The following is a 27,242-nucleotide window of genomic DNA, read 5'->3' on the forward strand; positions in this document are numbered from 1 at the left end:
AAAAAAAAAAAAAAAAAAAAAAAAAAAAAATTATTGTTTAGACTTGTTTTGAATCACATGATCAGCCAGCTGTATGAATTTAAATAACATTTTTAAAAGCTGGAATATTGAATGACATCAACCTTAAAATAATGACTCTTCAGGTGAAGAACCCAATTAGAATTCATGCACAATTATTTGAATGAGAGTTATGTGTTAATGTAGCATAGTAAGTAAGCGTGGGTTTGGCATCAGGCGTGGTTCATATATTTCTTTTGACATCTAGTTCAGATTAGTAGATAATATAACCTTTATGAGTCTTCCAGTAAATTCCTCTGTAAAACTGGGGTAATAATGCATACCTGATAGTCTCTTAAATAGCTACCATATATAAGATGCCTTAATATGACATTATTCTCAGATGCTACTTTTGTAAACATGTCAAAGTACCGAAAAATGTTTTCAACCGGAGGATGCAGCGAAGTTTCCGGCTATCACTAAATATATGAATCAAAATATCCCTATACCTGTGGAATAAACATAACTCATTTGAAAGCAAGAATTATGAAGTACCATTCAGATGATGGATGGATGCCCACAATTTTACTTTACAAATGACACTCAGGTACTTAATCAATTTTTAAATTGCTTTTTGAGAGATGAAAAATAAACTCATATATCATCAACATAACAATGTCAGCTGAAACTGTGCTATAGAATGATGGTCTTGGAAAGAAAAATATAACTTAGATTCAAGAATTCCAGAGCCATCTTAATTCAAGAATTAAACTCCATGGGTCTTAATGGCAAATGGGAAAATGCTTGGCAATATTAATAATAAGGTACTATATATACTGTGTGAGCAAAGAACAAGCCCTATTTAAGTCAGTGACATATGCTTTATAAGAATGTGAGGACTCATGATCAAGTATGTGAAATAAAATAGACAGGTCCAACAATATAGAATTGACAGCATGGTGTTATCAGCATACACAAGCAAATGAGTGGTGCAGTTCTCTGAAAGAGGGCAGTCATCATGCTGTGGAAAGATCAAAACACAGATAGAAGTTTCTCATTAAGATTGCTACGTTGGAGGCAATTGTGTAAGTATGTTGTCAGCACTTTTTAAAATGCTGCTCTAGCAATTGGCTAGAGAAGGCAAATTGCTTTGGTTAGATAGTGGTATTACTATATCTCCGTAAGCTTTCCATGAGGTATTCCTCATGGATAAGATCATTATCTTTGCAATCTATCATTTTCTAATATTCACAGTGTTTTCCAAATTTAGACAAATACTTATAAAACTTACATGTTGACATAAATAACTTACATCATCTCTCCTAAGGGAATTCATCCTACTGGGGATATTTACATAGAGATACATAAGCTATAGATGATATAGACAGAGACATAACATTATAAAAATCTTATAATCATATGTGTGTGTGTGTGTTGTATACATATATAAGATGACTTCATATGATGAAATTCTCAGATGTTTTTTTGTAGGCATTTCAAAGAAGTACCAAAATGTTTTCAACCTGAAGCTCCAGTGAAGTTTCCTGCTATCACTAAATATGTGAATCAAAATATCTCTATAGCTGTGGAATAAACACAGCTCCTATGAAAGCAAGAATTGTAAAGTTTAGTTGGTTAGGGCTGCCGTAGCAAAATGCCACAGACTAGGTGGCTTAAACCAGAAATTTATTTTCTCACAATTCTGGAGGCAAGAAGTCCAAGATCATGATGGCAACCGGTTCGGTTTCTTTTGAGAACTCTCCTGGGCTTGCAGCCAGCTGCCTTCTCACTGTCCTCACATGGTCTTTCTTCTGTGAACATCACTCTTATTATAAAGATGCCAGTCAGATTGGATTAGGGCCTACCCTAAATATCTCATTTTAACTTAATCATTTCTTTATTTTATTTTTTTAAAAACTTTGTTTCTACTACTGGTCACATTAATCATCTCTTTAAAGTCCTTATCTCCTAACACAGTCACATTCTGAGATACTGGGGGTTGGGACTTCAACATAAGAATTTGGCGTTTGGGGACACAATTCACTTGATAACAATACATTTTGTATTATTTTTTGTTGTGTGTTCAATCACATAAATGTGTTTTACTACAATTGCTGTTTTACCACTAAGTTCGGTAATTTTTTTTTTTTTAATTTATGGACTGTCTTAACTAATGTGAAAGTGGGAAAAAAAAGCCTGCTGTCCTATCTCAAATGATTCTTGGTGACACTTCCTGGGAAACCAGAAATGTTGAGGGGCGGACACTGGCAATCGCAATGTCAAGAGCCTGACACCCTTGACAAGTCCTACTGGGCATAAGCACCTGAGCATCCTCCCACATGACATTTGAACTGGCCTTGCAGCACAACATGCGCTTCTGGGTGTGACACTCGAAAAGGGGCATTGGCAAGCTGTAGCTAGAGCCTGAAAATAATTTTCTACAGAAAATAATAGAGGAATGAGTCTTAGCTCAATATTGAGATAATTTATGTGCCTCAAAATATAATAAGCTTCTCATTACATAATAACCCTTCATCCAATAAAGTGTCCAGGGACAGGATAAGCCCTAGACCAACACTACCCACAAAATACTCTTCTCTTTTCATTTCTACTGTTAACAGAACTGGATCGTTTGCACATTACCTAAGTTTACAATGTGATTATACATTAATTTGTTTCCTGAAAGAAACCTGTAGGTAAGTGAAATGCTGGGTCTCCTTTTAATATCTAATGGCATCTAGGGTTTCTGGACTGTCAAAGACTATGAAATATACTGAGATAGTTACCATCTTATTCTCCTTCAGCTTATCACTATTTGAAGGGTTTTGAATTCTAAAATTAACCTAAGAATTTTATAAAGCAATGTGAGAACTTACTTATTTATGAGAATTTCCTTGAAGCAGGTATATATTCTCCCCAATATAAAAGTAATTATGTATTGGTATTTTCTTTCCCCATACCTCCCCATCTTGGAATTAACTGTGCAGTCCATTGTGTGGCTTAAGATCTGCAATAGCTTACCATAATATACAAATAAATTTTTTAGAAGGATTTAAAAAATGTTGACTTTTTTTGGATGTACATCCACTCTTTCTATTGTCTCTTAATTCATGAAGATTCATATGACCAGATCAAATCACCTGAAGACATTTTTTTATTCCTAAAGACCTAGAGAGTCTTCTGCTTGGGAGAGCTACTTTCTAAAAGAAAAGCAAGCATAAGAAGGAAGAAGATGAGCCAGGTGCGGTGGCTAAGGCCTGTAATCCCAGCACTTTGGGAGGCCGAGGCAGGTGGATCACGAGGCCAGAAGTTTGTGACCAACCTGGCCAACATGGTGAAACCCCGTCTCTACTTAAAAAAAAAAAAAAAAAAAAAATTAGCCAGGCTGACATGGTGGATGCCTGTAATCCCAGCTACTCGGGAGGCTGAGGCAGGAGAATCGCTTGAACCTGGGAGGCGGAGGTTGCAGTGAGCCAAGGTCAAGCCACTGCACTCTAGCCTGGGTGACAGAGGGAAACTCCGGCTCAAAAAAAAAAAAAAGAAGGAAGAAGATAGGGGACTAAGGGTTCACAGGAGTGACTGAATTACACTTCCCAGTGTATTGTATACACTGCAAAAAAAAAAAAAAAAAAAAAAAAACCTGAGTTCGAGTTAGGTTTTGCCTGGAGGGGATTAGTACCAAAAGAAAGGGAAATAAATTTGACATTTGCATTTGTGGCCTGAGATTTGCATTCCCACATCTAACAAGTAAATTGATCTTCCTTTCATATTTTTAGTTAAGTTTAATCTTTTTTCCAATACTTTATCACAGTAAAGTGGACAAACATTTCATGAAAACAAAAATATTACATTGGGATTATTCTCAAAATCAGGAATTTTTATTTAATAATATTTTAAATATTTAAAATCCATAGAAATGTTGTAATTCATATTGATTACTTTCAGTTTTAAATGAAACCAAATATTTCTTGATTTACACAATAATAAAAAAATAAAATAAAGGAGTATAAATTATGTGCTAAGTGGTATTCTAAAAGCTGTATGTCTGTTAATTAATTTAACTACCATACCAAATTATTTTAGAAAATAATTTCATATCACATTTTCTTTCTTTGTATGCTCCCATTTTAAAGCATTCAGTTTTTTCCTATGTATGAGTTGTTTTACTAGAAGTTAATGACACATTTGTAGTTGGAAAATCCAAAGTGCAAAACCATTTTCCTCAGTTATTTTCTTTCAGTAATCCAAATTTTCAGACTGTTGACCAAAATTAAAACTGTTGAAGCAGAAAAAAATATTATACAATTTTATTTAAAGCCAAATTTGAGGATCAATCAAGAAAGACACACCAACAAAGGTGGGTGTGTTCCAAAGTTTGTTCCAAGTTGGAATGCTTTTGTAAGAAAGTTTAGAATATGGGAGGGTGACTCCTCATACTGGAGTTGTCCTTTTTCATTGGAGGTTACAATCCAGAGGTTACAATCATTGGCTACAGATAACATCTTACAGGCTCAAATGTTTAACGCACAAGACAATGAGTAAAACTTCATGATTTAGAAAGAAATCAGCAAAACTTTATGATTTAGAAACAAATTAGTGTCGTTTTCAATGTCAGTAGGTTATATACTAATCAGTACGTCAACAATTTGCAGAACTCATGATCAGATTTGAACATCTCACGATAAGATTCTTTACCCAAGGACAGGATATAAGACATGAATAATAAGACCTTCCCCAGGCAGTTAAAACATATTTTATTATTTAAGTATAGGGGTGCACGATTTAACCCTTGCCTGGCATGGGCCTAGGTGCTGTATATAATTTGGTATTTTATTACCATGAAGAATCTGTTCTATCAGTTTTGTAATCTCTATTTTAACATTAATGCTGGTCAATTGTTGTGTATAATCCCTAAAAGGGTAGAGGTATAATGAGACCTGTCTGATTTCCCATCCCGTCATAGCCAGGAACTCAGTTTTTAAGGTTTCTTTGGGGGTCTCCTTGGCCAAGAGGGGATCAGTTCTGGCAATGGGGTGCTTAGGATTTTATTTTTAGTTTACAAGATGTCTATGTGTTTATGTATTTGTAAATGTGCATGTATATGATAAAAGAGTATGCTTTGTTAATATTTTATCACTTCTAATCTTGCTTTTCTCTTGTTTTGCCAAATCACGAATCTAACAATACAACTGAGTCAGTCTCAACCTAATTCTATTCCCACCTTACTTCGCTGAATTGCATTTGTTGTCAGTGGTCGATGAGGCTGTTTTAATATACTTATTCTTTCATCATGACTCTTTTTCTCAGAATTTCTCTTCATAGTATATCTAACCACTTCATGAAGTAGCTAATTAGATCATTTCTAACCTTCTCCTTCAGTGACACATAACTAAGTCAAATATGCAGGAATTATGTGGATTAAGTTTGAAACCTGTGGTTTCCCTATACCATAGCCAAGGTACCTGATCATGTAAGAAAAAAAGCTTCAGAAGGGCAACAGAGATAGATAGAAATGAGTGGGAAATTAATTTTAGTAGCTGAAAGTTCTTGTTTTACATTGGTTTACTCAAGACATTCTTAATAAAATATTGCCTGTTGCCGTCTCTTGATATTTACTTCAAGAAAGATTCTTTGAGCATCTCAAAATCTTTGTTTCAAGTGAAATATTTTTGAGATTAGGAAAAAGCTTTTTTAGATAATAAATTGAAACGTAACAGCTCTGAGCAATAGTGTCCTGACATCCAGAAAGATCCTATCACATTTTTTTACACTTTGACATGGTTTCAAATATTTGTTGCTATCATCTTTAAGTGAAGAATTCCAGAATTACCAGTAGCAAATACTTCAGGAGTACGAATTCTGTGCCAAGTGGTATTCTAAATGCTGTATGTCTGTTAATTAATTTAATCACCATACCAAATCTATGAGGTAGACACAGGCACACCTCGTTTTATTTCACTTCATTTTATTGAGGCTTTGCAAGTATTGCATTTTCTTTTACAAATTGAAGGTTTGTGGTAATGAGCAAGTCTATGGGTGCCATTTTTTTCCAATAGCCTGTGCTATTGGAATAACACAGGCTATTGGAAAACATGGCAACCATAGACCAAAATGTCACAAAGAGACTTTGTGCTTCTCATAATAACTCAATCTTTTTCATTATTATATCTGTTATGATCATCTGTGATCAGTTAATTTTTATGTTACTATTATGCTTCCTTTGGGTTGCCATTAACCATGCCCGTATAAGATGGCAAACAATCAATAAATGTGTGTGTTCTGACTCTTTCACTAACAGGCCATTCCACATCTCTTTCTTTCTCCTTTGTTCTTCCTGTTTCCTGAGACATAACAATGCTGAAATTAGTCCAGTTAATAACCCTACCATGGCCTCTAACTGTTCAAGTGAAAGAAAGAATCGCATGTCTCTCACATTAAATCAAAAACTAGAAATGATTAAGTTCAGTTAGGAAGACATGTCAAAAGCTGAGATGGGTCAAAAGTTAGGTCTTTTGTGCCAAACAGTTAGCCAAGTTTTGAACGCAAATAAAAAAATCTAGACAGAAAGTTAAAGTGCTACTTCTGGGAACACATGAATGATAAGAAAATGAAGCAGCCTCATTGCTGATATGGAGAAAGTTTTAGTGGTCTGGTGAAAAGATCAATATGGACACAATGCTCGCTTAAGTCAAAGTTTAATTCAGAGCAAGGCCCTAACTCTTTTCCATTTCATGAAGGCTGAGAAGGGTGAGGAAGCTGCGGAAGAAAAGTCTGAAGCTAGCAGATGTTGGTTCATAGGCTTAAGTAAATGCCATCTTCATAACACAGAAGTGCAAAGTGAAGCAGCAAGTGCTGATGTAGACGCTGCAGCAAGTTATCCGAAGATCTAGCTAAGATCATTGAATGAAGGAGGCTACAATAAATGATTTTCAAGGTAGATGAAACAGCCTTCTTCTTTTGGAAGAAGATGCCATGCAGGACTTTCATAGCTAAAGAGAAGTCAATGCCTGACTTCAAAACTTCCAAGGACGAGCTGACGCTCTTCTTAGGGGCTAATGCTACTGGTGACTCTCAGTTGAAGCCAGTGCTCAATTGCCATGCCAAAAATCTAGGGCCCTTAATGAATATGCTAAATCTACTCTATCTGTGCTCTAGAAATGGAACAACAAAACCTTGATAATAACGCATATGTTTATAGCATCGTTTATTGACTATTTTAAGCTCCTGTTGAGATGTACTGCTCAGGGAAAAAAAAAAAAAAGATCTGTTTCCAAATATTACTGTTCATTGATAATGTATCTAGTCACCCGAGAGCTCTGAGGCAGAAGTATAAGGAGATTAATGCTGTTTTTATACCTGCTAACACAACATTCATTCTGCAGCCCATAGATCAAGGTGTAATTTTGGCTTTCAAGTCTTATTATTTAAGGAATACATTTTGTAAGGCTACATCTGCCATACATAGTGATTCTCCTTGTGGATCTGGGCAAAGTAAATTGAAAATCTTCTGGAAAAGCTCCACTATTCTAGATGCCATTAAAAACATTTGTGATTCATGGTAGGATGTCAAAATACCAACATCAATAGGAATTTGGAAGAAGTTGATTCTAACCCTCATAAATCACTTTGAAGGGTTCAACACTTCAAAGACTTCAGGGGAGGAAGTAACTGCAGATGCAGTGGAAATAGCAAGAAAACTAGAATTACAAGTACTGCCTGAAGATGGGGCTGAATTGCTGCAATCTCATGATCAAACTTGAATGGATGAAGAATTACTTCTTACAGATGAGCAGAGAAAGTGGTTTCTTGAGACAGAATCCACTAGTGAAGATGTTCTCAAAATTGTTGACATGACAACAAAAGATTTAGAATATTGTATAAACTGAGTTGATAAAGCAGTGGCAGGGTTTGAGAAGACTAACTCCAATTTTGAAAGAAGTTTCCCTTTTGGCAAAGTGCTATCAAGCAGCATCACATACCACAGAGAAATCTTTTGTAAAAGGAAGAGTCAATTGATGCAGCAAACTTCATTGTCTTCTTTTTTAAGGAACTGCCACAGCCACCCCAACTTTCAGCAACCACCATGCTGGTCAGCAGTCATCAATATCCAGGCAAGACTTTTCACCAGCAAAAGGATCATGACTTGCTGAAGGTTCAGATGATTGTCAGCATTTTTTAGCAATAAAGTATTTCTAAATTAAGATATGTATTTTTTACATACCTTAACAACATAATGCCATTGCACACATAATAGGCTACAGTATAATGTAAACATAACTTTCGTATGCACTGGGAAACCAAAAACTTTGCATGACTTTCTTTATTGTAATATTTACTTTTTGCAGCAGTTTTGAACCAAATCTGCAGTATCTCTGAGATATGCCTGTATAATTTTTATTATTTCTCATTTTATAGAAGATGAAATTGTCACTCAGATTAAATAACTAACCATAGGGCACACAGCAGGTAAGTGGAAAACCCAGGTTTTGAGGTAAGCAATCTTGTTTGTAGCCACTATGCATTCCATCTCTTTAGAAAAATCCTTTTAGTTCATTGTTTCTGTGCCACTTTTAATCTAATGTCTTTTCCAGCATGCTAGAGTGAGGAAATAGTATTTTTAATTGAATATTTGAAAATTCTTAATTTAAGGAGATCAATCAAAAAATTTTAGTGAAGCATTTTATTACTACTGAGCCAAATAATTTTTAGCCATATAAAATGGTTTCCTTAATTTTCATTTAGTTTTGGTGCATTAGAACAGCTTGTGATATTCAGTAGCTCTAACTTCTACACGGTCTGTGTGATTTGTTATATTGACATTTATGGTTAATATAATACTAAAGAATCTATGAATACTATATTAAAACAGATTCTAGAAAGACAATAAGCAGACTAAAAATGGATTAAACATTTTACTTATGGGAGAAATCCTTTTTCATTTTGGTAATAATTATTTTTGCAAAACCTTTTGTAGTTAATCCTTTTTTACACCCCTGCAAGGTTTGTGTCACTATGACACAAAGAAAAGTGAAAAATTAATATAGCTGCCTGAAGTTCAACAAATAATTTCCTCTTGCATTTTCTTGTTCATATGTCCTTGTTTCCTATGCCAGCCTTTTGCTGAAACACTGATATATTACCTTAGGCTAAGGATATATTTCATTTCAGAAGTAAGCAATTGAATGTGTAAGGCTATCTTTTTATCTATTTTTTTCCTTTTAGTTTTTTAATCTGTCAGATGATGCCTGTGCGAGCTTATGCTGGTGACATGATATCTCTTGATTTATTCATTTCCAAAAGTTGTCGTACTCTGCCAGTTCTGTTCATCTTTGTTAAAACTCGAATCCAACAATAAGCAGTTATTTAAAGCTTTCTAATTGTCTCCTCTTTCCTGTGCATTCTTCTTTATCCTTCACAATCTTTTTTCTAGCATAATCATAGTGCTAGCCAATCATTTTGTGGGTATTTGCTAAGTACCAGTCGTTGTGCTTAATGTTTTGCCTGCATTGTCACATTTAATCTACATAAGAATCTTAATAAGTAGGAATCATTTTATGTCCATGTTACAGGTGAAGAAAATGAGGCACAAACAAGTTGAGGTTAAGAGGTTGATGACTGTAGTTTAAACTCAATCGTCTGTGTCCGTATGATTCCCCACCCTTATTAACCAGCCTCTTGCATCAGATCGGTATGACCTTTGGGTTTGACCAACTGACAACTGATTTTCGGTCTTGTTTACAAGGGAAAGCCTGATTATCTTTGTGCCTAAATCTGTGATTATTGTCGCTAAAAAAAAAAAATTTTTGATTTAAGGTAAATAAACAGTGGAATCAGAACTTTTAAAGACATGCAAATAATCAAACTATGGTTTACAGATGATTCTCATAGAGTTGTCTTTGGAGTTGATTTAGTACTATAGACTTTATTTAATTGTTATGGACAATGATCACAGGAAACTGGATTTATATGAGAGATTATTGTTATAAAAATTAAATTTTACCCTTACTATTTCCACACATCTTTATGTATAAATTATGTGATTCTTCATAGCATATTTCTGTTTGAAATAATTTTAGCTAACATATTTGTGCACACCTAAAACATATGTCCTTATGAATACTTCACTCACATTAATTATTTAAGTCAAGCATTCACTAAAAACATATTAAGTAAATTATCTACTATATGTTGACCATAAATAAATTATCTACTATATGTTGACCATACTATGTATGATATCTATAAGGTATGACTCATGATACCTTATAGGTATCATGAACGAGAGAAACCAATGTTAAGTCCCTGTGAAACGGCTGTAATAAATATAACTAGTAAGTGAGTATTGCAGGTTTCTGATTATGGGAGTGAATTTTTTTTTTTTTTTCTGTAGTAGCTACGCCTGAATGTAAATACTAAATGCCAGTGTTTCTTTGTAATGAAAAGCAATATACAGGAGTTCAAAAATCTTTTCTTTTTAAAATTTCGGTCATTTGGAAAATAGGTTTGATTATTTAGAGAGGTCTATAAATTACCCTTTATTCAAAATGTCTATAATTTTAATCATGTTATTTTAATTGCAATAGGTTGTAAATTTGCAATAAAATAACAAGAAGGGAGGCTGTAACAGATGTTCTGCCAGCACACGTGATTTTATCTGAGACAATCTAGCATTCATCATGCTTAATCTTCATCAGTTGAAATGTACTACTGCTTTTCAATAATGTCAGCTCTGTACACTCAAAAGGCTTCTGATATTTAGGAAAAAAAATTGACTCAAACAGTTTTTTTGTGTGTAGTTAAACGATGTATCTTTTTATCCTGATTGTAATTTTATTTAGTTGTGTATTGTTTCATATTACTTGATTTTAAAAGATAGCTATCTCTTTCTATAGATGCAGTATTTTTATTTTTTGGGTCATCCCATGTTTCTTTGCACATGATGAAAAATATTTTACCCAAATAGGCAAAATATCATCTATGCTAAAACTGGATGCAATTTGTAAATAATGGTGTTAATTTTTTTCTTTGGAATATACTACCCAGATGGCAGCGTAATTAATTTAGATAGCTGTAAAATCCTATGGAACAGCACATTAGCAGTAATACTTTCATAAAGGAAACACAATTTAGGCCTGCTTCAGTACTATATTCAATGAAAATTAATTTCATTAATAATATAGTGCTTCCTAGAGTGTGTTTTGTATTATTTTAGGATCTTAGAACTTATGAGGTAAAAATAAAATAAAATGAGAAAACAAAACAACATTCTTTAAATGACGGTTTATGAAAATGTATGTCAGAAAGAGAGTAAGAAGGAGAAAAAAGAATAAGGAGAGCAAAAGAGAGACTGAAAGTGAAAGAAGAGAAATACAGTAATAAGTACGTAAAAAAACTAATGGAAAGAATAGGAAGCAAAGGAGGAAGAGGAAAAGACGGAGGAGAAGGAGGAGAGGAAAAGGAGAAGGGAGAGGAAGAGGAGGAGGGAGGAGGGAAGAGATGGGGAAAGAAAAAGAAGGGAGAAGCAAAAGGAGAACCAGGATCCTGCGAGTAAAAAGACCAAAGCTTTTCCTTTCACTTGCAAAGCCAGACATTCATCTGCTGACATTCAGAGGATCCTGTAGAGAATCAAGCTGTTGAATAATGAGAAGGTGATCTCCTGCCTTAGGGCTTGCTTTCATAGAAAAGGAGTGGACGTGGGGAAAAATGAATGAACATTCCTGCCAATGGGACGTGGGGAGAGACCATTAGGTCTTGGCTAGTTCTCAGATACCACAAATGCCATTTGTCTAGGCCTGGAATTGTCCTTGTTGCTGGGTAAATGATAGCAGTTTGAGAGGCTCCCAAGGAAATGTGGGGAGTTGCCCAGAAACATAAGGCTGGTGAATCAAGAGGTCAAAATAAGATTTCAAATTGGCAAAAAAGGAACAAAATTGCGCTTGTTTGTTTGCCTTTTCTATCCAAAGGGTTGGAGAACAAAACAGAGTAACTTCCAGAATATCTTTTCATTCATTCTAAAAAATTATCATGATAACCTTGCCTGGATGACATTATAAAACGTTTTAGCAAGAAAAGAATCAGAAGAATGTGCCTTTGATGTCTTTTCTGAGATTTATAAAGAAACTCCTCTCCCAAACTCCACTCCCACTGTTATTTGTTTATGAGATTCTCAACTTTTCCAAAATAAATGCAGGATGAAATCAAGAAAGTTTTATTTTAAGTGGAAATTTGTGTTATCTTTACGAGCTTTTTGGGAGAGACAGTAGTACATATTATTACAGTTTATTTTCTGATCAATATTTATAAGAACATATTTGGTGCTAAGGGCCAACTGAATTCAATGAAGACTTATTTTAAACCCACTACTCTAAAAAATATTTTAAAATTCATATGCCATTTCCCGCACTTTTAGAGTTCAGAAAAAAATACAGTTTAAATGTATTTGCTAATTTCCTACTTTAATTCAGTAGCAATGCCAGTGTTGAAATTTAACAATTCCATTATGAAAGCTTAAGTTCCATTTATTAAAACTGTACCCACTTTACCCATTTATGCCTTTTGTTTTAATGGACAGAGCTGCCTCGTACGACTTCAAGGAGTATGCTGAACAAATGCACCAATGGTCATATTATACCAGGGAATAATCTTACGATATCACTAAAAGAAAATTTATGGAAATGGTAAGTTTTTTTTTTTTTTTTCTTGTTCGGCAAATTACCAGGTTTCAAGAGTTAACAGGGAAATAAATGAGAACACATACTCACAAATAATTTTTTAAATGGAGGCATAATCCTAGTCCTTTTTCTTGCTAATTTGTGAAGCTAGTATTGAAACTGCCTTTGCAAAATTATTAAACAGTGAAACAGATCCAATTTAACTGACTCCATCTTGCATCTAACCTCCAAGCTGTCCTTGTTCATTCCTGACCATAGGCTGAACTAACTTTGGGAGAAACTTAGTTTGTAGTTTATAGTTTAAACAAAGACAGCCTTTCCCAAAGCAGACTTCCTTCTTGCCTAGGGACTAGACTAACATAAAACACAGGATTAGAAATGGTTTAGGAGTCATGCAGCTGGAGGCTACAAGATTCTGACCCTCCCTAAACTGCTCCTAACATCAGTGCTTGAGATATTTTGCAGATCCAGCACTTTTGGATCAGTTGGCACCACCCAGATCAACAAACCGGCTTGTCTGATCTTGTGGCCCCCACCCAGGAACCCCGACTCAGCGCAAGAGGACAGCTTCCCTTCCCTATGATTTCAGCCCTGACCAATCAGCACTCCTGGCTCACTGGCTCCCCACCAACACCCAAGTTATCCTTAAAAACTCTGCTCCCGGCCGGGAGAGGTCGCTCACGCCTGTAATCCCAGCACTTTGGGAGGCCAAGGCGGGTGGATCACAAGGTCAAGAGATCGAGACCATCCTCCTGGCCAACATGGTGAAACCTCGTCTCTACTAAAAATACAAAAATTAGCTGGACATGGTGGCACGCGCCTGTAGTCCCAGCTACTCAGAAGGCTGAGGCAGGAGAACTGCTTGAACCCGGGAGGTAGAGGTTACAGTGAGCCAAGATAGCGCCACTGCACTCCAGCCTGGGCGACAGAGCGAGACTCCATCTCAAAAACAAAAACAAAACAAAAACAAAACAAAAACTCTGCTCCCTGAATGCTCAGGGAGACTGATTTGAGTAATGGTAAAACTCCCGTCTCCCGCACAGCTGTTTCTGCGTGAATTAGTCTTTTCGCTATTGCAATTACCCTGTCTTGATGAATCGTATCTGTCTAGGCAGCAGGCAAGGTGAACCCCTTGGACAGTTAAAGTATAAGGTTACTCAAAGAATGACAATTTTTTTTTCTTCAACTTTTATTTTAAGTTCAGGAGTATATGTGCAGGATGTGCAGGTTTGTTACATAGGTAAACGTATGCTACGGTGGTTTACTGCACAGTTCATCCCATCACCTAGGTATTAAGCCCAGCATCCATTAGCTAGTTTTCCTGATGCTCTCCTGCCCAGCTCCCGCACCTCTAATGACAGGCTACAGTGTTTGTTATTCCCCTCTACGTGTCCATGTGTTCTCATTGTTCAACTCCCACTTATAAGTAAGAATATGCAGTGTTTGGTTTGCTGTTTCCTTGTCAGTTTGTTGAAGATAATGGCCTCCAGCTCCATCCATGTCCCTGCAAAGGACATGATCTTGTTCCTTTTTATGGCCGCATAGTATTCCATGGTGTTTATGTACCACATTTTCTTTATCCAATCTATCATTGATGGGCATTTGGGTTGATTCCATGTCATTGCTACTGTGAATAATAGTGCTGCAATGAACATACATTTGCATGTATCTTTATAATAGAATGATTTATATTCATTTGGGCATATACCCAGTAATGGGATTGCTGGATCAAATGGTATTTCTCCTTCTAGGTCTTTCAGGAGTCACCACACTGTCTTCCACAATAGTTTAACTAATTTACACGCCCACCAACAGTGTAAAAGTGTTCTATTTTCTCTGCAACCTCGCCAGCATCTGTTGCAGAATGGCAATTTCACAAAGTCCAAAGGATGGACTTAAAATGTGTTCAAAAGTATGTCTCAAAATGTGTTCAAGATGAATTTGCAAGTTTTCAAAATGGCAACTGGAGTGAGTAGAGACAGTAATGGTTTCCTATTATAGATTTCCTCTCCTAGTTTTTCACATCATCTAGGCTAGAGGGAGGTTGATGGAATGGTACCAGGATCTTACATCTCTGTGGCTTTCACTCTGCCACACTATGTCACACTGTGTCTGTTCACCCTCTGTCTCTTAACATGGACCAGTTTACCAGTTTGGATATACAGTTGACCCTTGAACAACATAGGTTTGTATTGTGTGGGTCCAATTATACACAGGTTTTCTTTTTAAAATTTTTTTAAATTAAAATAGGGACAAGGTATCACCATGTTGACCAGGCTGATCTCAAACTCCTGTGCTCAAGCAATCCGGCCCCCTTGGCCTTCTCAACTGCAGGTATTACAGGCATGAGCAACTGGGCCTGGCCTATACGCAGGTTTTCTTAAGCCTCTGTCACCCCCACCCTGGAGAGAGCAAGACCAACTCTTTCTCTTCCTTTTCCTCCTCAGCTAACTGGACATAAAGATGAGGATGGAGACCTTTGTGATGATCCACTTCCACTTAATGAATAACACATATATTTCCTCTTCCTTATGAATTTCTTAACCTTTTCTCTAGCCTACTTTGTTGTAAAAATATAGTATATAATACATATAACATATACAATATGGGCTAATTGACTAGTTGATGTTATTGATAAGGCTTCTGTCAATAGTAGCTTCTTCGTAGTTAAGTTTTTGGGGAGTCAAAATTTTCATGCAGATTTTTGATGCACAGGGGATCAACGGTAGTTTTTTCTCCTCATTCCCGTCTTTCTTTCTCTCATTGTGATCCTCCTTCTCTTTCTCTTTCTCCCACCTCCCTTCCTCTTCCTCCTCCTTATTTCTGTTCTGTTCTTTTGTCTCTTACCTTTAATTCTTGTTCTTTTTCTTGTCTTTGTTATTAACTTCTGCTAGGTAGCCACCAGAAGATGAAAAACAATAGGGAAAGAAAATGTCCAGGAGGTTTGTTCCTGAAGTTTGTGTTGCTTTAGATTTTACAATTATAGAAAAAATGATATTATGCCTTTAAAAGTGTAGTGATATAAGGAAGATTAGTCACTCTGGGTAATGTCCACATCAAAAAGAAAATGACAAAATCAATTTTGCATTATTATTCACTGTTGAATGTGATCATTCCCCTTGAGGCTAGAACCATTTGGCCCTATTGAAAATAGTTTTCTCACAGGGTCATTTGCCAAGTAAATTTCTCCATTGGTGTGGTTAACCTAAAACAATCACAAGATCTATAAATTTAGAAAGGGAGACTTCATTTCTTGTAAAAGGTTACAGCCTTGCGAGGTGGCCATCTGGCAGGCTGGGAAGTGTGCCTCCAGCTGAAGCCATTTGCAGGCACTTTGAGGAAAGGAGGGGTAAGGCAAGAATTTAAGTTGAAAAGGTTGGCCAAACATACATATTCAACAGGTTACAGGAGGAGCTATGAATATTCATAAAGGTGGTCTTGACACATGAATATTAAGTAAACATGCATGTAATATATGACCCTTGTTTACCTTGGGGGTGCAACTTAACATTTAAATGTGTTACAATTAGGCCCTATACATCAAAAGATGAAGGAGCGCTACAGAGGCACTCAGCCATAATTAGTCCATGGTCAGTGGTCTTATCGGGAGACAGTTATTGAAATCAGTCTTTTGCCCAATCAAAGCTGTAGTTATGGCTTGTGGAGCAGGGGCCAGGGACCAGTTAGTCTGCATATGGTAGAGTTGCCAATTGTTTTAGTTTTGCTTAGCTCAAGGCCAGCGCTTGTTATTTGCTAGAAAAAAACAAACAACAACAACAACAAAAAACCCTTGTGGCAGTTAAAATATAGTTTATTCTTTAAGTATAGGGGTGTATGACTTAACCCTTGCCTGGCATGGCCTTAGTGCTGTTTATAATTTGATATCTTATTGCCACAAAGAGTCTGTTCTCTGTCAGTCTTGTGGTCTCTATTTTAACATCAGTGCTGGTCAGTTGTTGTGTCTAGACCCTCAAAGAGAGGAGGTATTGACAGGGACAGGAGTCAGAGAAATTCTAGGCAGAAAAGGGCAGGGTTCCTGCCCAGGGACTCACCCTCAAGCCTGAAATCTGGGGCCAAAGTGAGAACTTTACATCCCCGTTTTCCTGTTCGAATGTTGCCTTTTCCAAAACCATCCCTGGCTTGCACCCACCCCCATCCTGTTCCCATAAAAACCCCAGGCTCCACTGGCAGAGAGCAAAGAAGTGGAGAAGAGAAGAAGCAGCTGAACATCAGAGAGAAATAGTTCGACTTCAGAGGGATGGCTTGACTGCAGGACTTCAGAGAAGAGTCTGGCTGGAGACAGCCGGACTTCAGGGTAAGTTCCCACTCCAACCCCTTTCCAGCTCACCCTTCCTCTGAGAGTCGCTTCCATCAGCAATAAAATCCTCCTCATTCACCACTCTTTAATTCATTTGTGCAACCTGATTTTTCCTGGACACTGAACAAGAGCTTGGGTGCCACACAGGTGTGGACGCTAAAGGCTATCACACCGACTCTCGACCCTCTGCCCTCACTGGCGGAGAGCAACTGCCTCACATAAAAAGGCAGAGGGCCCACTGAGCTGATTAACACTTAAGTCGTCCACAGATTGCAAAGCTAAAAGCATGCAGCACTGTAACACACTCCTCTGGGGCTTTGGGGGTTATGGGTACTCCTGCGAGATGCTGCCACAGGGCCTGCATGGAGTTTTGCTCCTGTTGGTGCCCAGAAGCACTTGCCCTAGCTCCTGCGCCCATTCACCTGTGTGCTCCCCCTCCTGTGAGGGGTTGGACTGAGTAAGCGAGGTACTTCTGCCGTGAGGCCCACAAAGGGGTGGTGGAAAATGTCCTGTTTCAGTATAACAAGGCATGTCTGGCTTTCCATCCTGTCATGGCCAGGAACTCAGTTTTTAAGGTTTCTCTGGGATCCCCTTGGCCAAGATGTGTCTGTTCAATTGGTGAAGGTGCTTAGGATTTTAGTTTAAAGCGTGAAGAAGTCGTATCTGGTTGGCAAAACTGCATCAGTGTGTTAGGATATAGCTAGGGCATGTAGTAGCTGTTTGTTAAAACCCAGAATGAGGATATTTTAAGAAAATTCGACATCTGCTTTGTAGGCCTAATTCAACAAAGACGACAACATTAATCAAATATAGATCTCATATTTTACCTCTTCAGATTAAAAAATAAAAATTAGGAGTAGATTTGGGATTTATATTTAAAAATTCATATATATCTCCATTAAGATGTGTAAAATGAATTTTACTAGAAAATTTTCTAAGTTTTGTGACTTTCTCAGATTTTTTTTTTCATGAATTTGAGACATTTAATTCTTTCTATATCTCCAGCATGTTCTGAGCATTTACTGAACTCAGTGTTTTTTCCATTAGCTGCAGTGCCAAGAACTTTATTGATGAGCAATTGGTATATGGCCTCATGGAATCCTAAAATGCTCTGTAGGCATTCTAATATACTTATTCTTCAAAACTGATTATAGAATCAGTTTTCAGATACTAGTATTGTTCCAACAATACCTACAATGTATTTCTTACATTTAAAGGTTCTTTTGTGATACCCAAGAATGCCTTTAGAGCATGTAGGTGTGTTGTTGATAATAATGATGGCTTCTTTTCCTCAAACAGATGTTCTCCTTTGAGTGTACCACATGGGAAGAAAAAAGCCACAATTATACGGAAATGTAATTTGTTTATTCTTCCCTCCACCTTTGTTTATTCTTCCCTTCATTGCATGGGGTAGATTACATAGCTTGCTGTTAACACAGAGCTCTGTAATAGAGGAAAACTCACTGATGAGCTGTCAGTCTGCTGACCATTTAAAGGAAATAGAATTAATATATCAAATAGAATCAAGATTCAAGGGATTTAATGACAAGATTCAGAAAGGGCAGTAAAAGTCACATTAAAAAGACATGTAATCTCTGGAGGATCTTTGAATTTCATCTACAGAATAACTTCTACACTATTTAGCTTCCTCTTCAGCTGGAATAAAGAAATCTAAATATATTTGTTAAAATAGTAAAGCTATGATGGTGAGGTTGGCAAAAGGGTACAGTAGAGAATTGAAGGAGGGTTTGAGACTGTGGGAGGAATCTTTGTAGGTTATTTTTTGTTAATAGCAAGGTGGCTCTATGACAAATCATAAAAATTAATGCATGTTAATATACCTAAGAAATTAGGATAAGGAAAGACCATATTCTTGAGATATATTTGATATATAAATAGCAACTAAATGTCTTTGTATAAGTTTAATACTTTTCTCAACATAAATTATACATCTAGTCACCTTAAATCACTTTTAGAAAGGGTTTGGAAGCACAAATAAATGTATTTTTCCTACGTATATTTTCTGGCAAATTACTATCATCCTTAATCCACAGATTTCATATCAATAAAAAATATACATGTGGTTCTCTTTATATATATTATGCATAATCACATATTTTGAAGATGATTGTGGCAGCAAGCATAAATGAAGGGAAGTAAATTACAAAAATAACAGAAACTATCCATAATCATCTGTATCCTGGTAAGAGGGACTCAGTGAGTCAATTTCTTTATCAATGGCTTGAAGTTAGGAGAGTAAAGTGGTATTTATAAGAACACCCATTCCTTGGGTTGCATTATGTACTATTTTCACTGTTAACTTGAGTAGATATAATTAATAGTATGAATCAAAAAAATAGTAAATCCAAATAAATATTTGAATCCAAATAATACATTGAAAAAATACATCAACTTTAAGATAATGTCATGTAGCACATTCACTGTTATCTTCAGTGGGCTTGATATAAATGTTTATTTGAATCTAATAGAAAATCACATTATAACTAGGATCTACTATAGACTGATATTTTAAAAGCTATGCAAGGAATGTTTTAAAACACTATCCTAAATATCACTACATTCAACACTTGGTACTGTACACTGCATGTTTGTGCCCCCTCCCTCCATCAAATTTATATGTTGAAGCTCTAACCCCAAACGTGATGGTATTTGGAGGTGGGGTTTCAGGAGTTAATTAGGTTTAGATGAAGTCATGAGGGTGGGGCCCTATGATGGGATTAGTGTCTTAAAAAGAAGGAAGAGACCAGAGCTCTCATGTGCTCTCTGCCCTCATGCTCCTTCTCCCTCTCCCTCTTTCACCCTCTCTTCCCCTCTTTCTCCACATGTGAATACACAATGAGAAGGCAGCCTTTTGCCTTCTATAAGCCAGGAAAAGGGACCTCACTAGAGACACCAAATCTGCTGGCGCCTTGATCTTGGACTTGTCAGCCCTCAGAACTGTGAGAAATAAATGTCTGTTGTTTAAGCCACCCAGACTATGGAACTTTGTTGTGGCAGCCCAAGCTAACTTAAATAGTTGGAATCTGAAAAGTGTTTTGACTAAAGCCTTGGCTTTGAAAGTTTATGAAGCAATTCATGAGTAAATATAATAAAAACTCCAAAATTTGGACTTTTCCCAGAGTTTTAGATTGTATAATTAGGATGTCAGCCCAGAGAAATAAATACTACTTTATTGTTGTTTTCTCTGAACACAAATGCAGTATAGCTCATTGAGAATTCTCACTGAGCTGTGGTAAAAGCACTCAAGGGAGGGTTCTTAATAACACTCCCCAGTCTGTTGATGAAACCCTCGGTTTGAAATCACAGGGACAGGAAATAAGAAAACATCCCTGCCTTCCACACAGGAAAGCAACCCAACTAAATTGTACACTCTAGGAAAGGCAAGCCTATATTTTTGCTTTAATGTATCCCACAGGTGCCTTGCAATGATCAATGATAGACAAAATTTTGAATAATGAGAAAAATTTTGCTACATTGAAAATTACCTTTGTTGAAGACAAATACTATGTATGACTCACGAGGTTTCCAATGTGAGTTGACAAATTTATATTTTGAAACAGATGAACAACAACCAAAAAATTATCTCTATGTGCCCTAAAAATCAAGCCAACTGAAAATTAGGATGGCTTATTTTAAGCATTTCTTAATGATTAACTAATATTAGCTTATTCTTTCAAATTGCAAATTTTGACCAGTGAAAAGAGTAAGAAAGAGCAATTGTAGACACTCATAGCTTTGAATAGGAAGTCTCTCAATTCTGGGAATGAATACAAAAGGAGGTAACAGAAGACTGGTCAACAGCGGAAAAAAAAAAAAAAAAAAAAAAGAGGTGGGTGGTTATTAAAGATAAATTTCTCATTCTTACAGAGCTATCCATGATTCTGGTGGTCGTAAATGCCATCATAACCCCGGATTATGTATTTCAAATGCAACATTTGTCTGTACTGATTTACTTTATATACTTTTTATTATTTGTTATATATAATTTATCATGCCTCCTATATTATGTACCTTCAATTAGGTATGTAATTAGCTACTTATTAAATACTAAATGAATGGATTTGAGATATTCATCAGTAATTAGTGACTTGGTGTACTTTGGGAGCCGGTGTGGCTGGAAGATATTGTGAGAGAGAAGGGCTCTGAAATTGAATCTAAAAAATAATATTCAAGGTACTTGGCTATCTCCATAGAAGAAATAAAGAAACGTTCCAGTGCTATATTTTTTTCTACATGTATAAGTTTGAAGATGATGGTTAAAAATACAATACTAAATTATCTTTGATTATATTGAGTGACTTTAAAAAAATAGCCAAGCAAGTTCATAGCAACTTAAAAGTTGCTATAATGCCTCTTGGCTATTGGTGGCAATTTGTTATTTAATTGTATATTCTACAAATCCATATAAAAATAAAGAATATTATTAATAATTATATTTCCAAACACCAAAGCATTATGTAATGCTAAATGTTATTATCGAACTAAAAATAAATAAATTATATTGGACAGTGCAATCATGAATATTGTCAAATGATTTACTTCCTTCTGTTCTGGTAACAGTAAAGAAAAGCAATATAATGAAATCACTGAAATCTATGTCGAAAAGTATATATGGAAAACAAAATCTATTTTAATCTGTGAAGAAATAAAATTTTAAAAATTTAGATTATAGTAAATTTTTAGGCAGAGACTGAAGATATCATGAGAACTTTTTAAATGTTTTTGAAAATGACATGTTTACACATAACAAGATAAAAAGTTGTCAGTCATTCAGTGATCTGGTTTGAATTTGTGTCCCCAAGAAAATCTCATATCCAATTATAATCCTCAGTGTTGGAGAAGGGGCCTGGTGAGAGGAGACTGGACCATGGAGGTGGATTTCCCCCCTGCTACTCTCCTGATAGTGAGTTCTCACGAAATCTGATTGTTTAAAAGTATGTGGCACCTCCCACCTCTCCCCTTCCTCCTCCCCCAGCCACGTAAGATGTGCCTGCTTCCCCTTCACCTTCCACTATGATTATAAGTTTCATGAGGCCTCCCTGGCCATTCTTCCTATACAGCCTGTGGAAATGTGAGTTAATTAAACCTCTTTTCTTCATAAATTACCCAGTCTCAGGTAGTTCTTTATAGCAATGCGAGAATGGACTAATGCATCCAGTTGTCAGTTTTAACTCTTGGGTCACACTCTTCTTTGGCAGCCTGAATCTAGTAATGAGTGAGGCTACAGTATGAAGGCCTGATTATTTTGACTCAATGCAGGACATTCTGATGGACAATACTTACTTTAGAGTTCCTCCTTGCAGAGGTGACGAAGTTTGTTAGACTGCAGTTTAAAATCTTCTGCATAGTTATTGTGAAATTCCCAGGTGTTGTACTGTATTGTATATGTACGTGAAAGTTTCCTTAACCACTTGTCTGTCGCAGGACATGTGGGTGATTCCCAGTTTTCAAGCTATTACAAATAAACTATGAACATTTACATACAAGTCTTTGTATGGATGTATGCTTTCAAGTTTTGGCAAATTTGAAAAATTTTCAAGTATCTGCTACAAATAGAAGATACTTTCATCTTCAAGATTGGAAATATTTTAAAAATTGTTAATTTTTATGAGGATGTGTGGGGTATAAGGAGCTGTTTTTCATATTGATAGGACTTAGATTGTTAGTACCAATCGAAATGGAAAATTATGGTCATCCTTTGTCCCAGAAATTCTCCATCATTGGCTATACTACTAGGAAAATTACTTAACTTCTATGTGCTTGTGATTCTCATGGGCAGAAAGAGAGTAATAATATGTAGTACAAATTTCATAGGTTAATATGAAATTCATTATGTTATAGTGATCATTAAACAAATCAATTCATAAAAAAAGACTTACCATACCAAAACTTTTATTATTTTTACTATTACTTATGAAAGTCTGTTCTTCAGAAACATTTTGTCAGATATCCAAGGAATGTATTTTTAAGCATGTTCACTACAGTAATATTGTAATAATAAAAAATGGGAGACTACACAAATAGCGGATAAAGGATTAGTTAAAGAAATTTTAGCACATCTGTGGGAGGCAATATAGAGAAAGGATGGATGTGGGCTCTGGAGAAGACATGGCCTGATTCCAAATCCTACCTCAGCCCTATGAGCTCATGGGCCTTGGTCTCTGTGTCTTAGGTTCTTTAACTATAAAAATCATGGTAATAATGCCCACTTTACAAGGGTTATTGTGAGGAATGAGACATCACATGTAAATTGTTTAGAAGAGAAACAGGGCATAGTGAGCATCCCATAAATTGTAGTATTACACAGATAATGACTTACCCTTTAGAAGAAGAAGGGCAGATCTGCAGGTACTGCCATAGAAGAATACTTATTAGAAAAATACTGTTTCCCCCTTATAGATGTTGTGTGGTGGTAAATGATCCACTCATATATTCTTAGACTTGAGTGTACATGTCCAACTATATGTCAATTACTATGTTATAATTAGATAATTATAGGAAGAGAACAATAGTTAAGCATATTTCAGATTTTCAATTCAACTTGCTTAATTTTGATTCTGAATGAAAATCTTAGTATGGAAAATTGATCAACTCAACGTAAAGAGTAAAAATAAAAGTTTACAAAACCATTTTCATTTTTTCAGTAATTTATTGAAATTTGTGAATCTAGAAAATGTATGTTATATATTTATATAGAGGGAATAACAAAAGTTAAGTGTTTTATTGGAAAGAAAACTGACTGATAATATGGTGTAATTACCATTTTATAATATTACTTTACATTGCAATGATTTAAAATGAAGAAATAAAAAGAGGAATAATTATGCTAACAAATTCACTTTGTTTCATGTGCCACTAAATTTCTTTAGGATCAAGAACTCCTTCATATTCAGACATTAAAAAAAAATTCAAATAATTTTATAAAATAAACAGACATACAAGTTCACTCATATTAAAAAAAGAAGTTGGTTTTCTTTTCCTGTAGAAAAAAACAAAAACAGAGCAGATGTGCAAGCAAAGATAAATGAAAACACTGGCTGTTTCTCAATAAAGGTGATAGTCTGATTTTCATACTAACTTATGTACGATATAGTAAGTAACCACTAAATGTAGTCACAGGGGGAAACTTGGCCGGAATTGTTCCTTTTGCAAGTCGTAACCAGACTTCCTGCCCATAATTTAATTCTAATAAGGCATCCCCAGTTAAAACCCTATCACAGTGTATTTCACTGTTAATATTTTCAGACTCAAATGCAAGCTTGTCTATTCCATCAACCACTAAAAATCCAGAGATATGAGCACTGAATGACTCGATGGTATACTTGAAAACATATACTCCAAGATATGGAATTCTAAATTTTCCAGTTCTTGGGGTATATGAAGCTCCATAATTGACATCCAAGTTATTAAACAGGATAGGACCAGGTGTAGTCATTCCATATGTATGAGATGCAAAAAATGCCACCATAGGTGCATATCTGTAAGATCCTTTGGAAAAATCTGTTAAAGGAAAAAATGGCAAGAGTTAATTTTCATGTTTTTATCTTATTTTGTCTTTCCTTATATCTTCATCACTTTTATCTCAGTTACAAAAAGTCTTAGCAGAAGAGAAAGGCCATCCATAAAATTTAGCAAAGGTGCATGTGTCTCGATGCCTGTCTCTTCTCTTGGGCAAATTACTCTAAATTGCTTAGCCTCTTGGTGCCTCAGTTTCTCCATTTAGACCAGGATACAATAAAAATAACATTTGACACCTTCCTCACACAAATGCCTCAAACATAATTTGCATGTTGCTTTGATCTCCCGAGAGATAAAGGAATTCAAAGCACTCTATGATTATTATGGTTATGCCAGAATGTTTTAAAGCCCCTTGCAGGAATTGAAGCTGACATGATGTAGAAACAATTTTTCCGGTACCTTGTCAAGCAGTTTCTAAAGGCTAAAACGAAAACCATATAAAGTCATATTCACTGTAGCAAAGTAGACAAAGGCAATTTTCTGTGTAATTAATGCCAATTGTACTTACAAAGGCTGAGATCTAAAAACAGACTAAAAAAATTTGCATTTCACTATGCAGGATATTATTAAGAAAAAGCTGATTTGAAATAGGTTTTTTTGCAGTCATTAAATAACACATTTTTATGCTGCACATAAGTTTCTGTATAAAAATCAGAAATGGTGCATTCTTGAAGTAAATCCAAAGCACAATACTTATGAATTTAAATAAATAAAAACGCCATCTTGTTTTACTTAATACATTTGAGCATGTTCTACTAGTTCTCACACAGTCAAAATGGTACCATTAGTTTAACCTTCACAGAAAACGTGTTACTAAGCATGTATTAAAGCCTCATTTAAATGACCATACCAGACATAAATCAAAGATGTATTTCTTTAACTACTTGTTTGAGGAGAAAGTGTTTCTATCAGTCAGATATATACATCCATATTTTTTTAGGATGCACAAGAGAAAAAAAGTTTGTGAGAGGGTGGAATTTTCCATAAACTGCCTCTATATAGCAATATTGAAAATTTCAACAAGTTCATGTGAATAAGAACTTGCCTAACAAAAAGACATTTTCACTTGTAAATCAGGTACATTATTCAGTAAGTTTCGGAAAAGTAAAAGGAATTGTCAAGTAGATCCAGATTAAGCAGGCTTAAATATTCATTCATAAATATTCTCAAAAAGTGTTTCTATTTATGACAATGAGCACGTCCAAAGATGCATATAGTTTTTTTTACCTGGAGCTAAAGCATTTTCTTCCACAAGCTTGATAGTGCAGTTGTCACCAGTGAAAGGATGCCTGCAGGCACAGGTAAAGCTAGTTCTTCCATTTATACATGTGCCCCCATTTTGGCACGGATGCCTACTACAGCTTGAATACTCCTCTGTTACTGAAAAAGAATCAAGGTAAAAGAGAATAAAGTGACCTATTTTCCTGTTGATCTCAAATCGTAGTTTGCATCAGAATAGGAAAATGACTGAATTTAAGTAAGAAAAATGGGCTCCACAGCCCAGGATGCCTGTCGATCTGGTCACAGAACGTCATGCAAATCCCTCAGGTCTGATATCTCCTTCAGTAAAGTGGGCAAAAATCTGGGATCCATTACATTTATTGGTGTGAAATGTTAACATTCTTGTCAACTGCAGAACAGAACAGAATTATCTCAATACAGATCATGTATATTTGAAACTGGTATGTGATAAAGGTAATGCTTTAAATCACTGGAGAAGAAAAATATCTATTCAATATACGGTGCTAAGCTGGTATTTAATATATATAAAAATATAAATTCCACATATACAAAAATACTAAATATAAAAAATCAATATGATTGCATTGCAACAAAAAAGGAGAATATCTTTCTAGAGCTTTGAATTTTTTAAAAATTCTTTCAAAGCAAAACAAAGCAAAGCAAAGGAAAACAAAACCCTGAAACCATAAAAGAAAAACATTATCATGTTTGACCTAAGAATTAAAACTAGTTTGCATTGAGAACTACCATTCTCAAAGTTTAATAATAAGTAACAAATTAAAAGAAAATATTTTTAGAAGACTTGGCAATCTAATGACTAATATTCGTAACATATGAAAAGCTCTGAAAAGAAAAAAAAAATTCTCCCCTTAAAAAATGGAAAATGAGGGTGGGTACGGTGGCTGACACCTGTAATCCCACCACTTCAGGAGGCCAAGGCATGAGGATGGCTTGAGTCCAGGTGTTTGAGACCAGCCTGAGCAGCATAGTGATACCCCATCTCTAACTTTTTTAAATAAAAAATAAATAAAAATAAGAAAATGGTCTTCACTTAAAGATCAGAAAAAAATAAGTTAAAAAATGGATAATGTATCAGTAGGCAAATCATTGAACAATACCGACAAAATCTCACTAAAAGTTTTAAAGCATATGCAACCTCATTACTAATTAAGAAATAATAAATTTAGCAATAATAACATTATTTAAATATCAGGTGGCAACATTTAAAAAGATAGAAAATATCCAGTCATGTCAATATAAGGGAACATGGGCCTTTTCATGCAATTCTGGCTGGAGTGTAAACTGCTATAGCTGTTAATAGGACAATGTGACAATATTTATCAGTATTAAAAAGGTTCATTTACTTTGAGCCAAACATTTCTTCTGTCTGTATATATATACTCCAGACATACTTGTCCATGTGCACGAAGACAATTTTTCAATTCAAAATGATATCATTTGCATTCGTGAAAAAT

The 27,242-nt window shown here is 35.4% G+C and overlaps 1 protein-coding gene across 2 annotated transcripts in view; it reads right to left on the reverse strand.

Annotated features, from left to right (window-relative positions):
- Positions 1-22,882: 22,882 nt before the first annotated feature.
- MMRN1 (multimerin 1) overlaps positions 22,883-27,242 on the reverse strand; it is a 97,006-nt gene continuing 92,646 nt past the window's right edge. For both annotated transcript variants that reach the window (XM_011992178.1, XM_011992179.1), the window contains 2 exons: positions 25,753-25,899; positions 22,883-24,507 (listed from right to left, as the gene is read on the reverse strand). In XM_011992178.1, the coding sequence (XP_011847568.1) occupies positions 24,086-24,507; positions 25,753-25,899 (569 nt within the window). In that variant the 3' untranslated portion in view covers positions 22,883-24,085. The remainder of the gene's footprint in view (positions 24,508-25,752; positions 25,900-27,242) is intronic.

This window comes from Mandrillus leucophaeus, unplaced genomic scaffold, assembly GCF_000951045.1.
Source record: "Mandrillus leucophaeus isolate KB7577 unplaced genomic scaffold, Mleu.le_1.0 Scaffold406, whole genome shotgun sequence".
Classification (NCBI taxonomy): Eukaryota; Metazoa; Chordata; class Mammalia; order Primates; family Cercopithecidae; genus Mandrillus; species Mandrillus leucophaeus.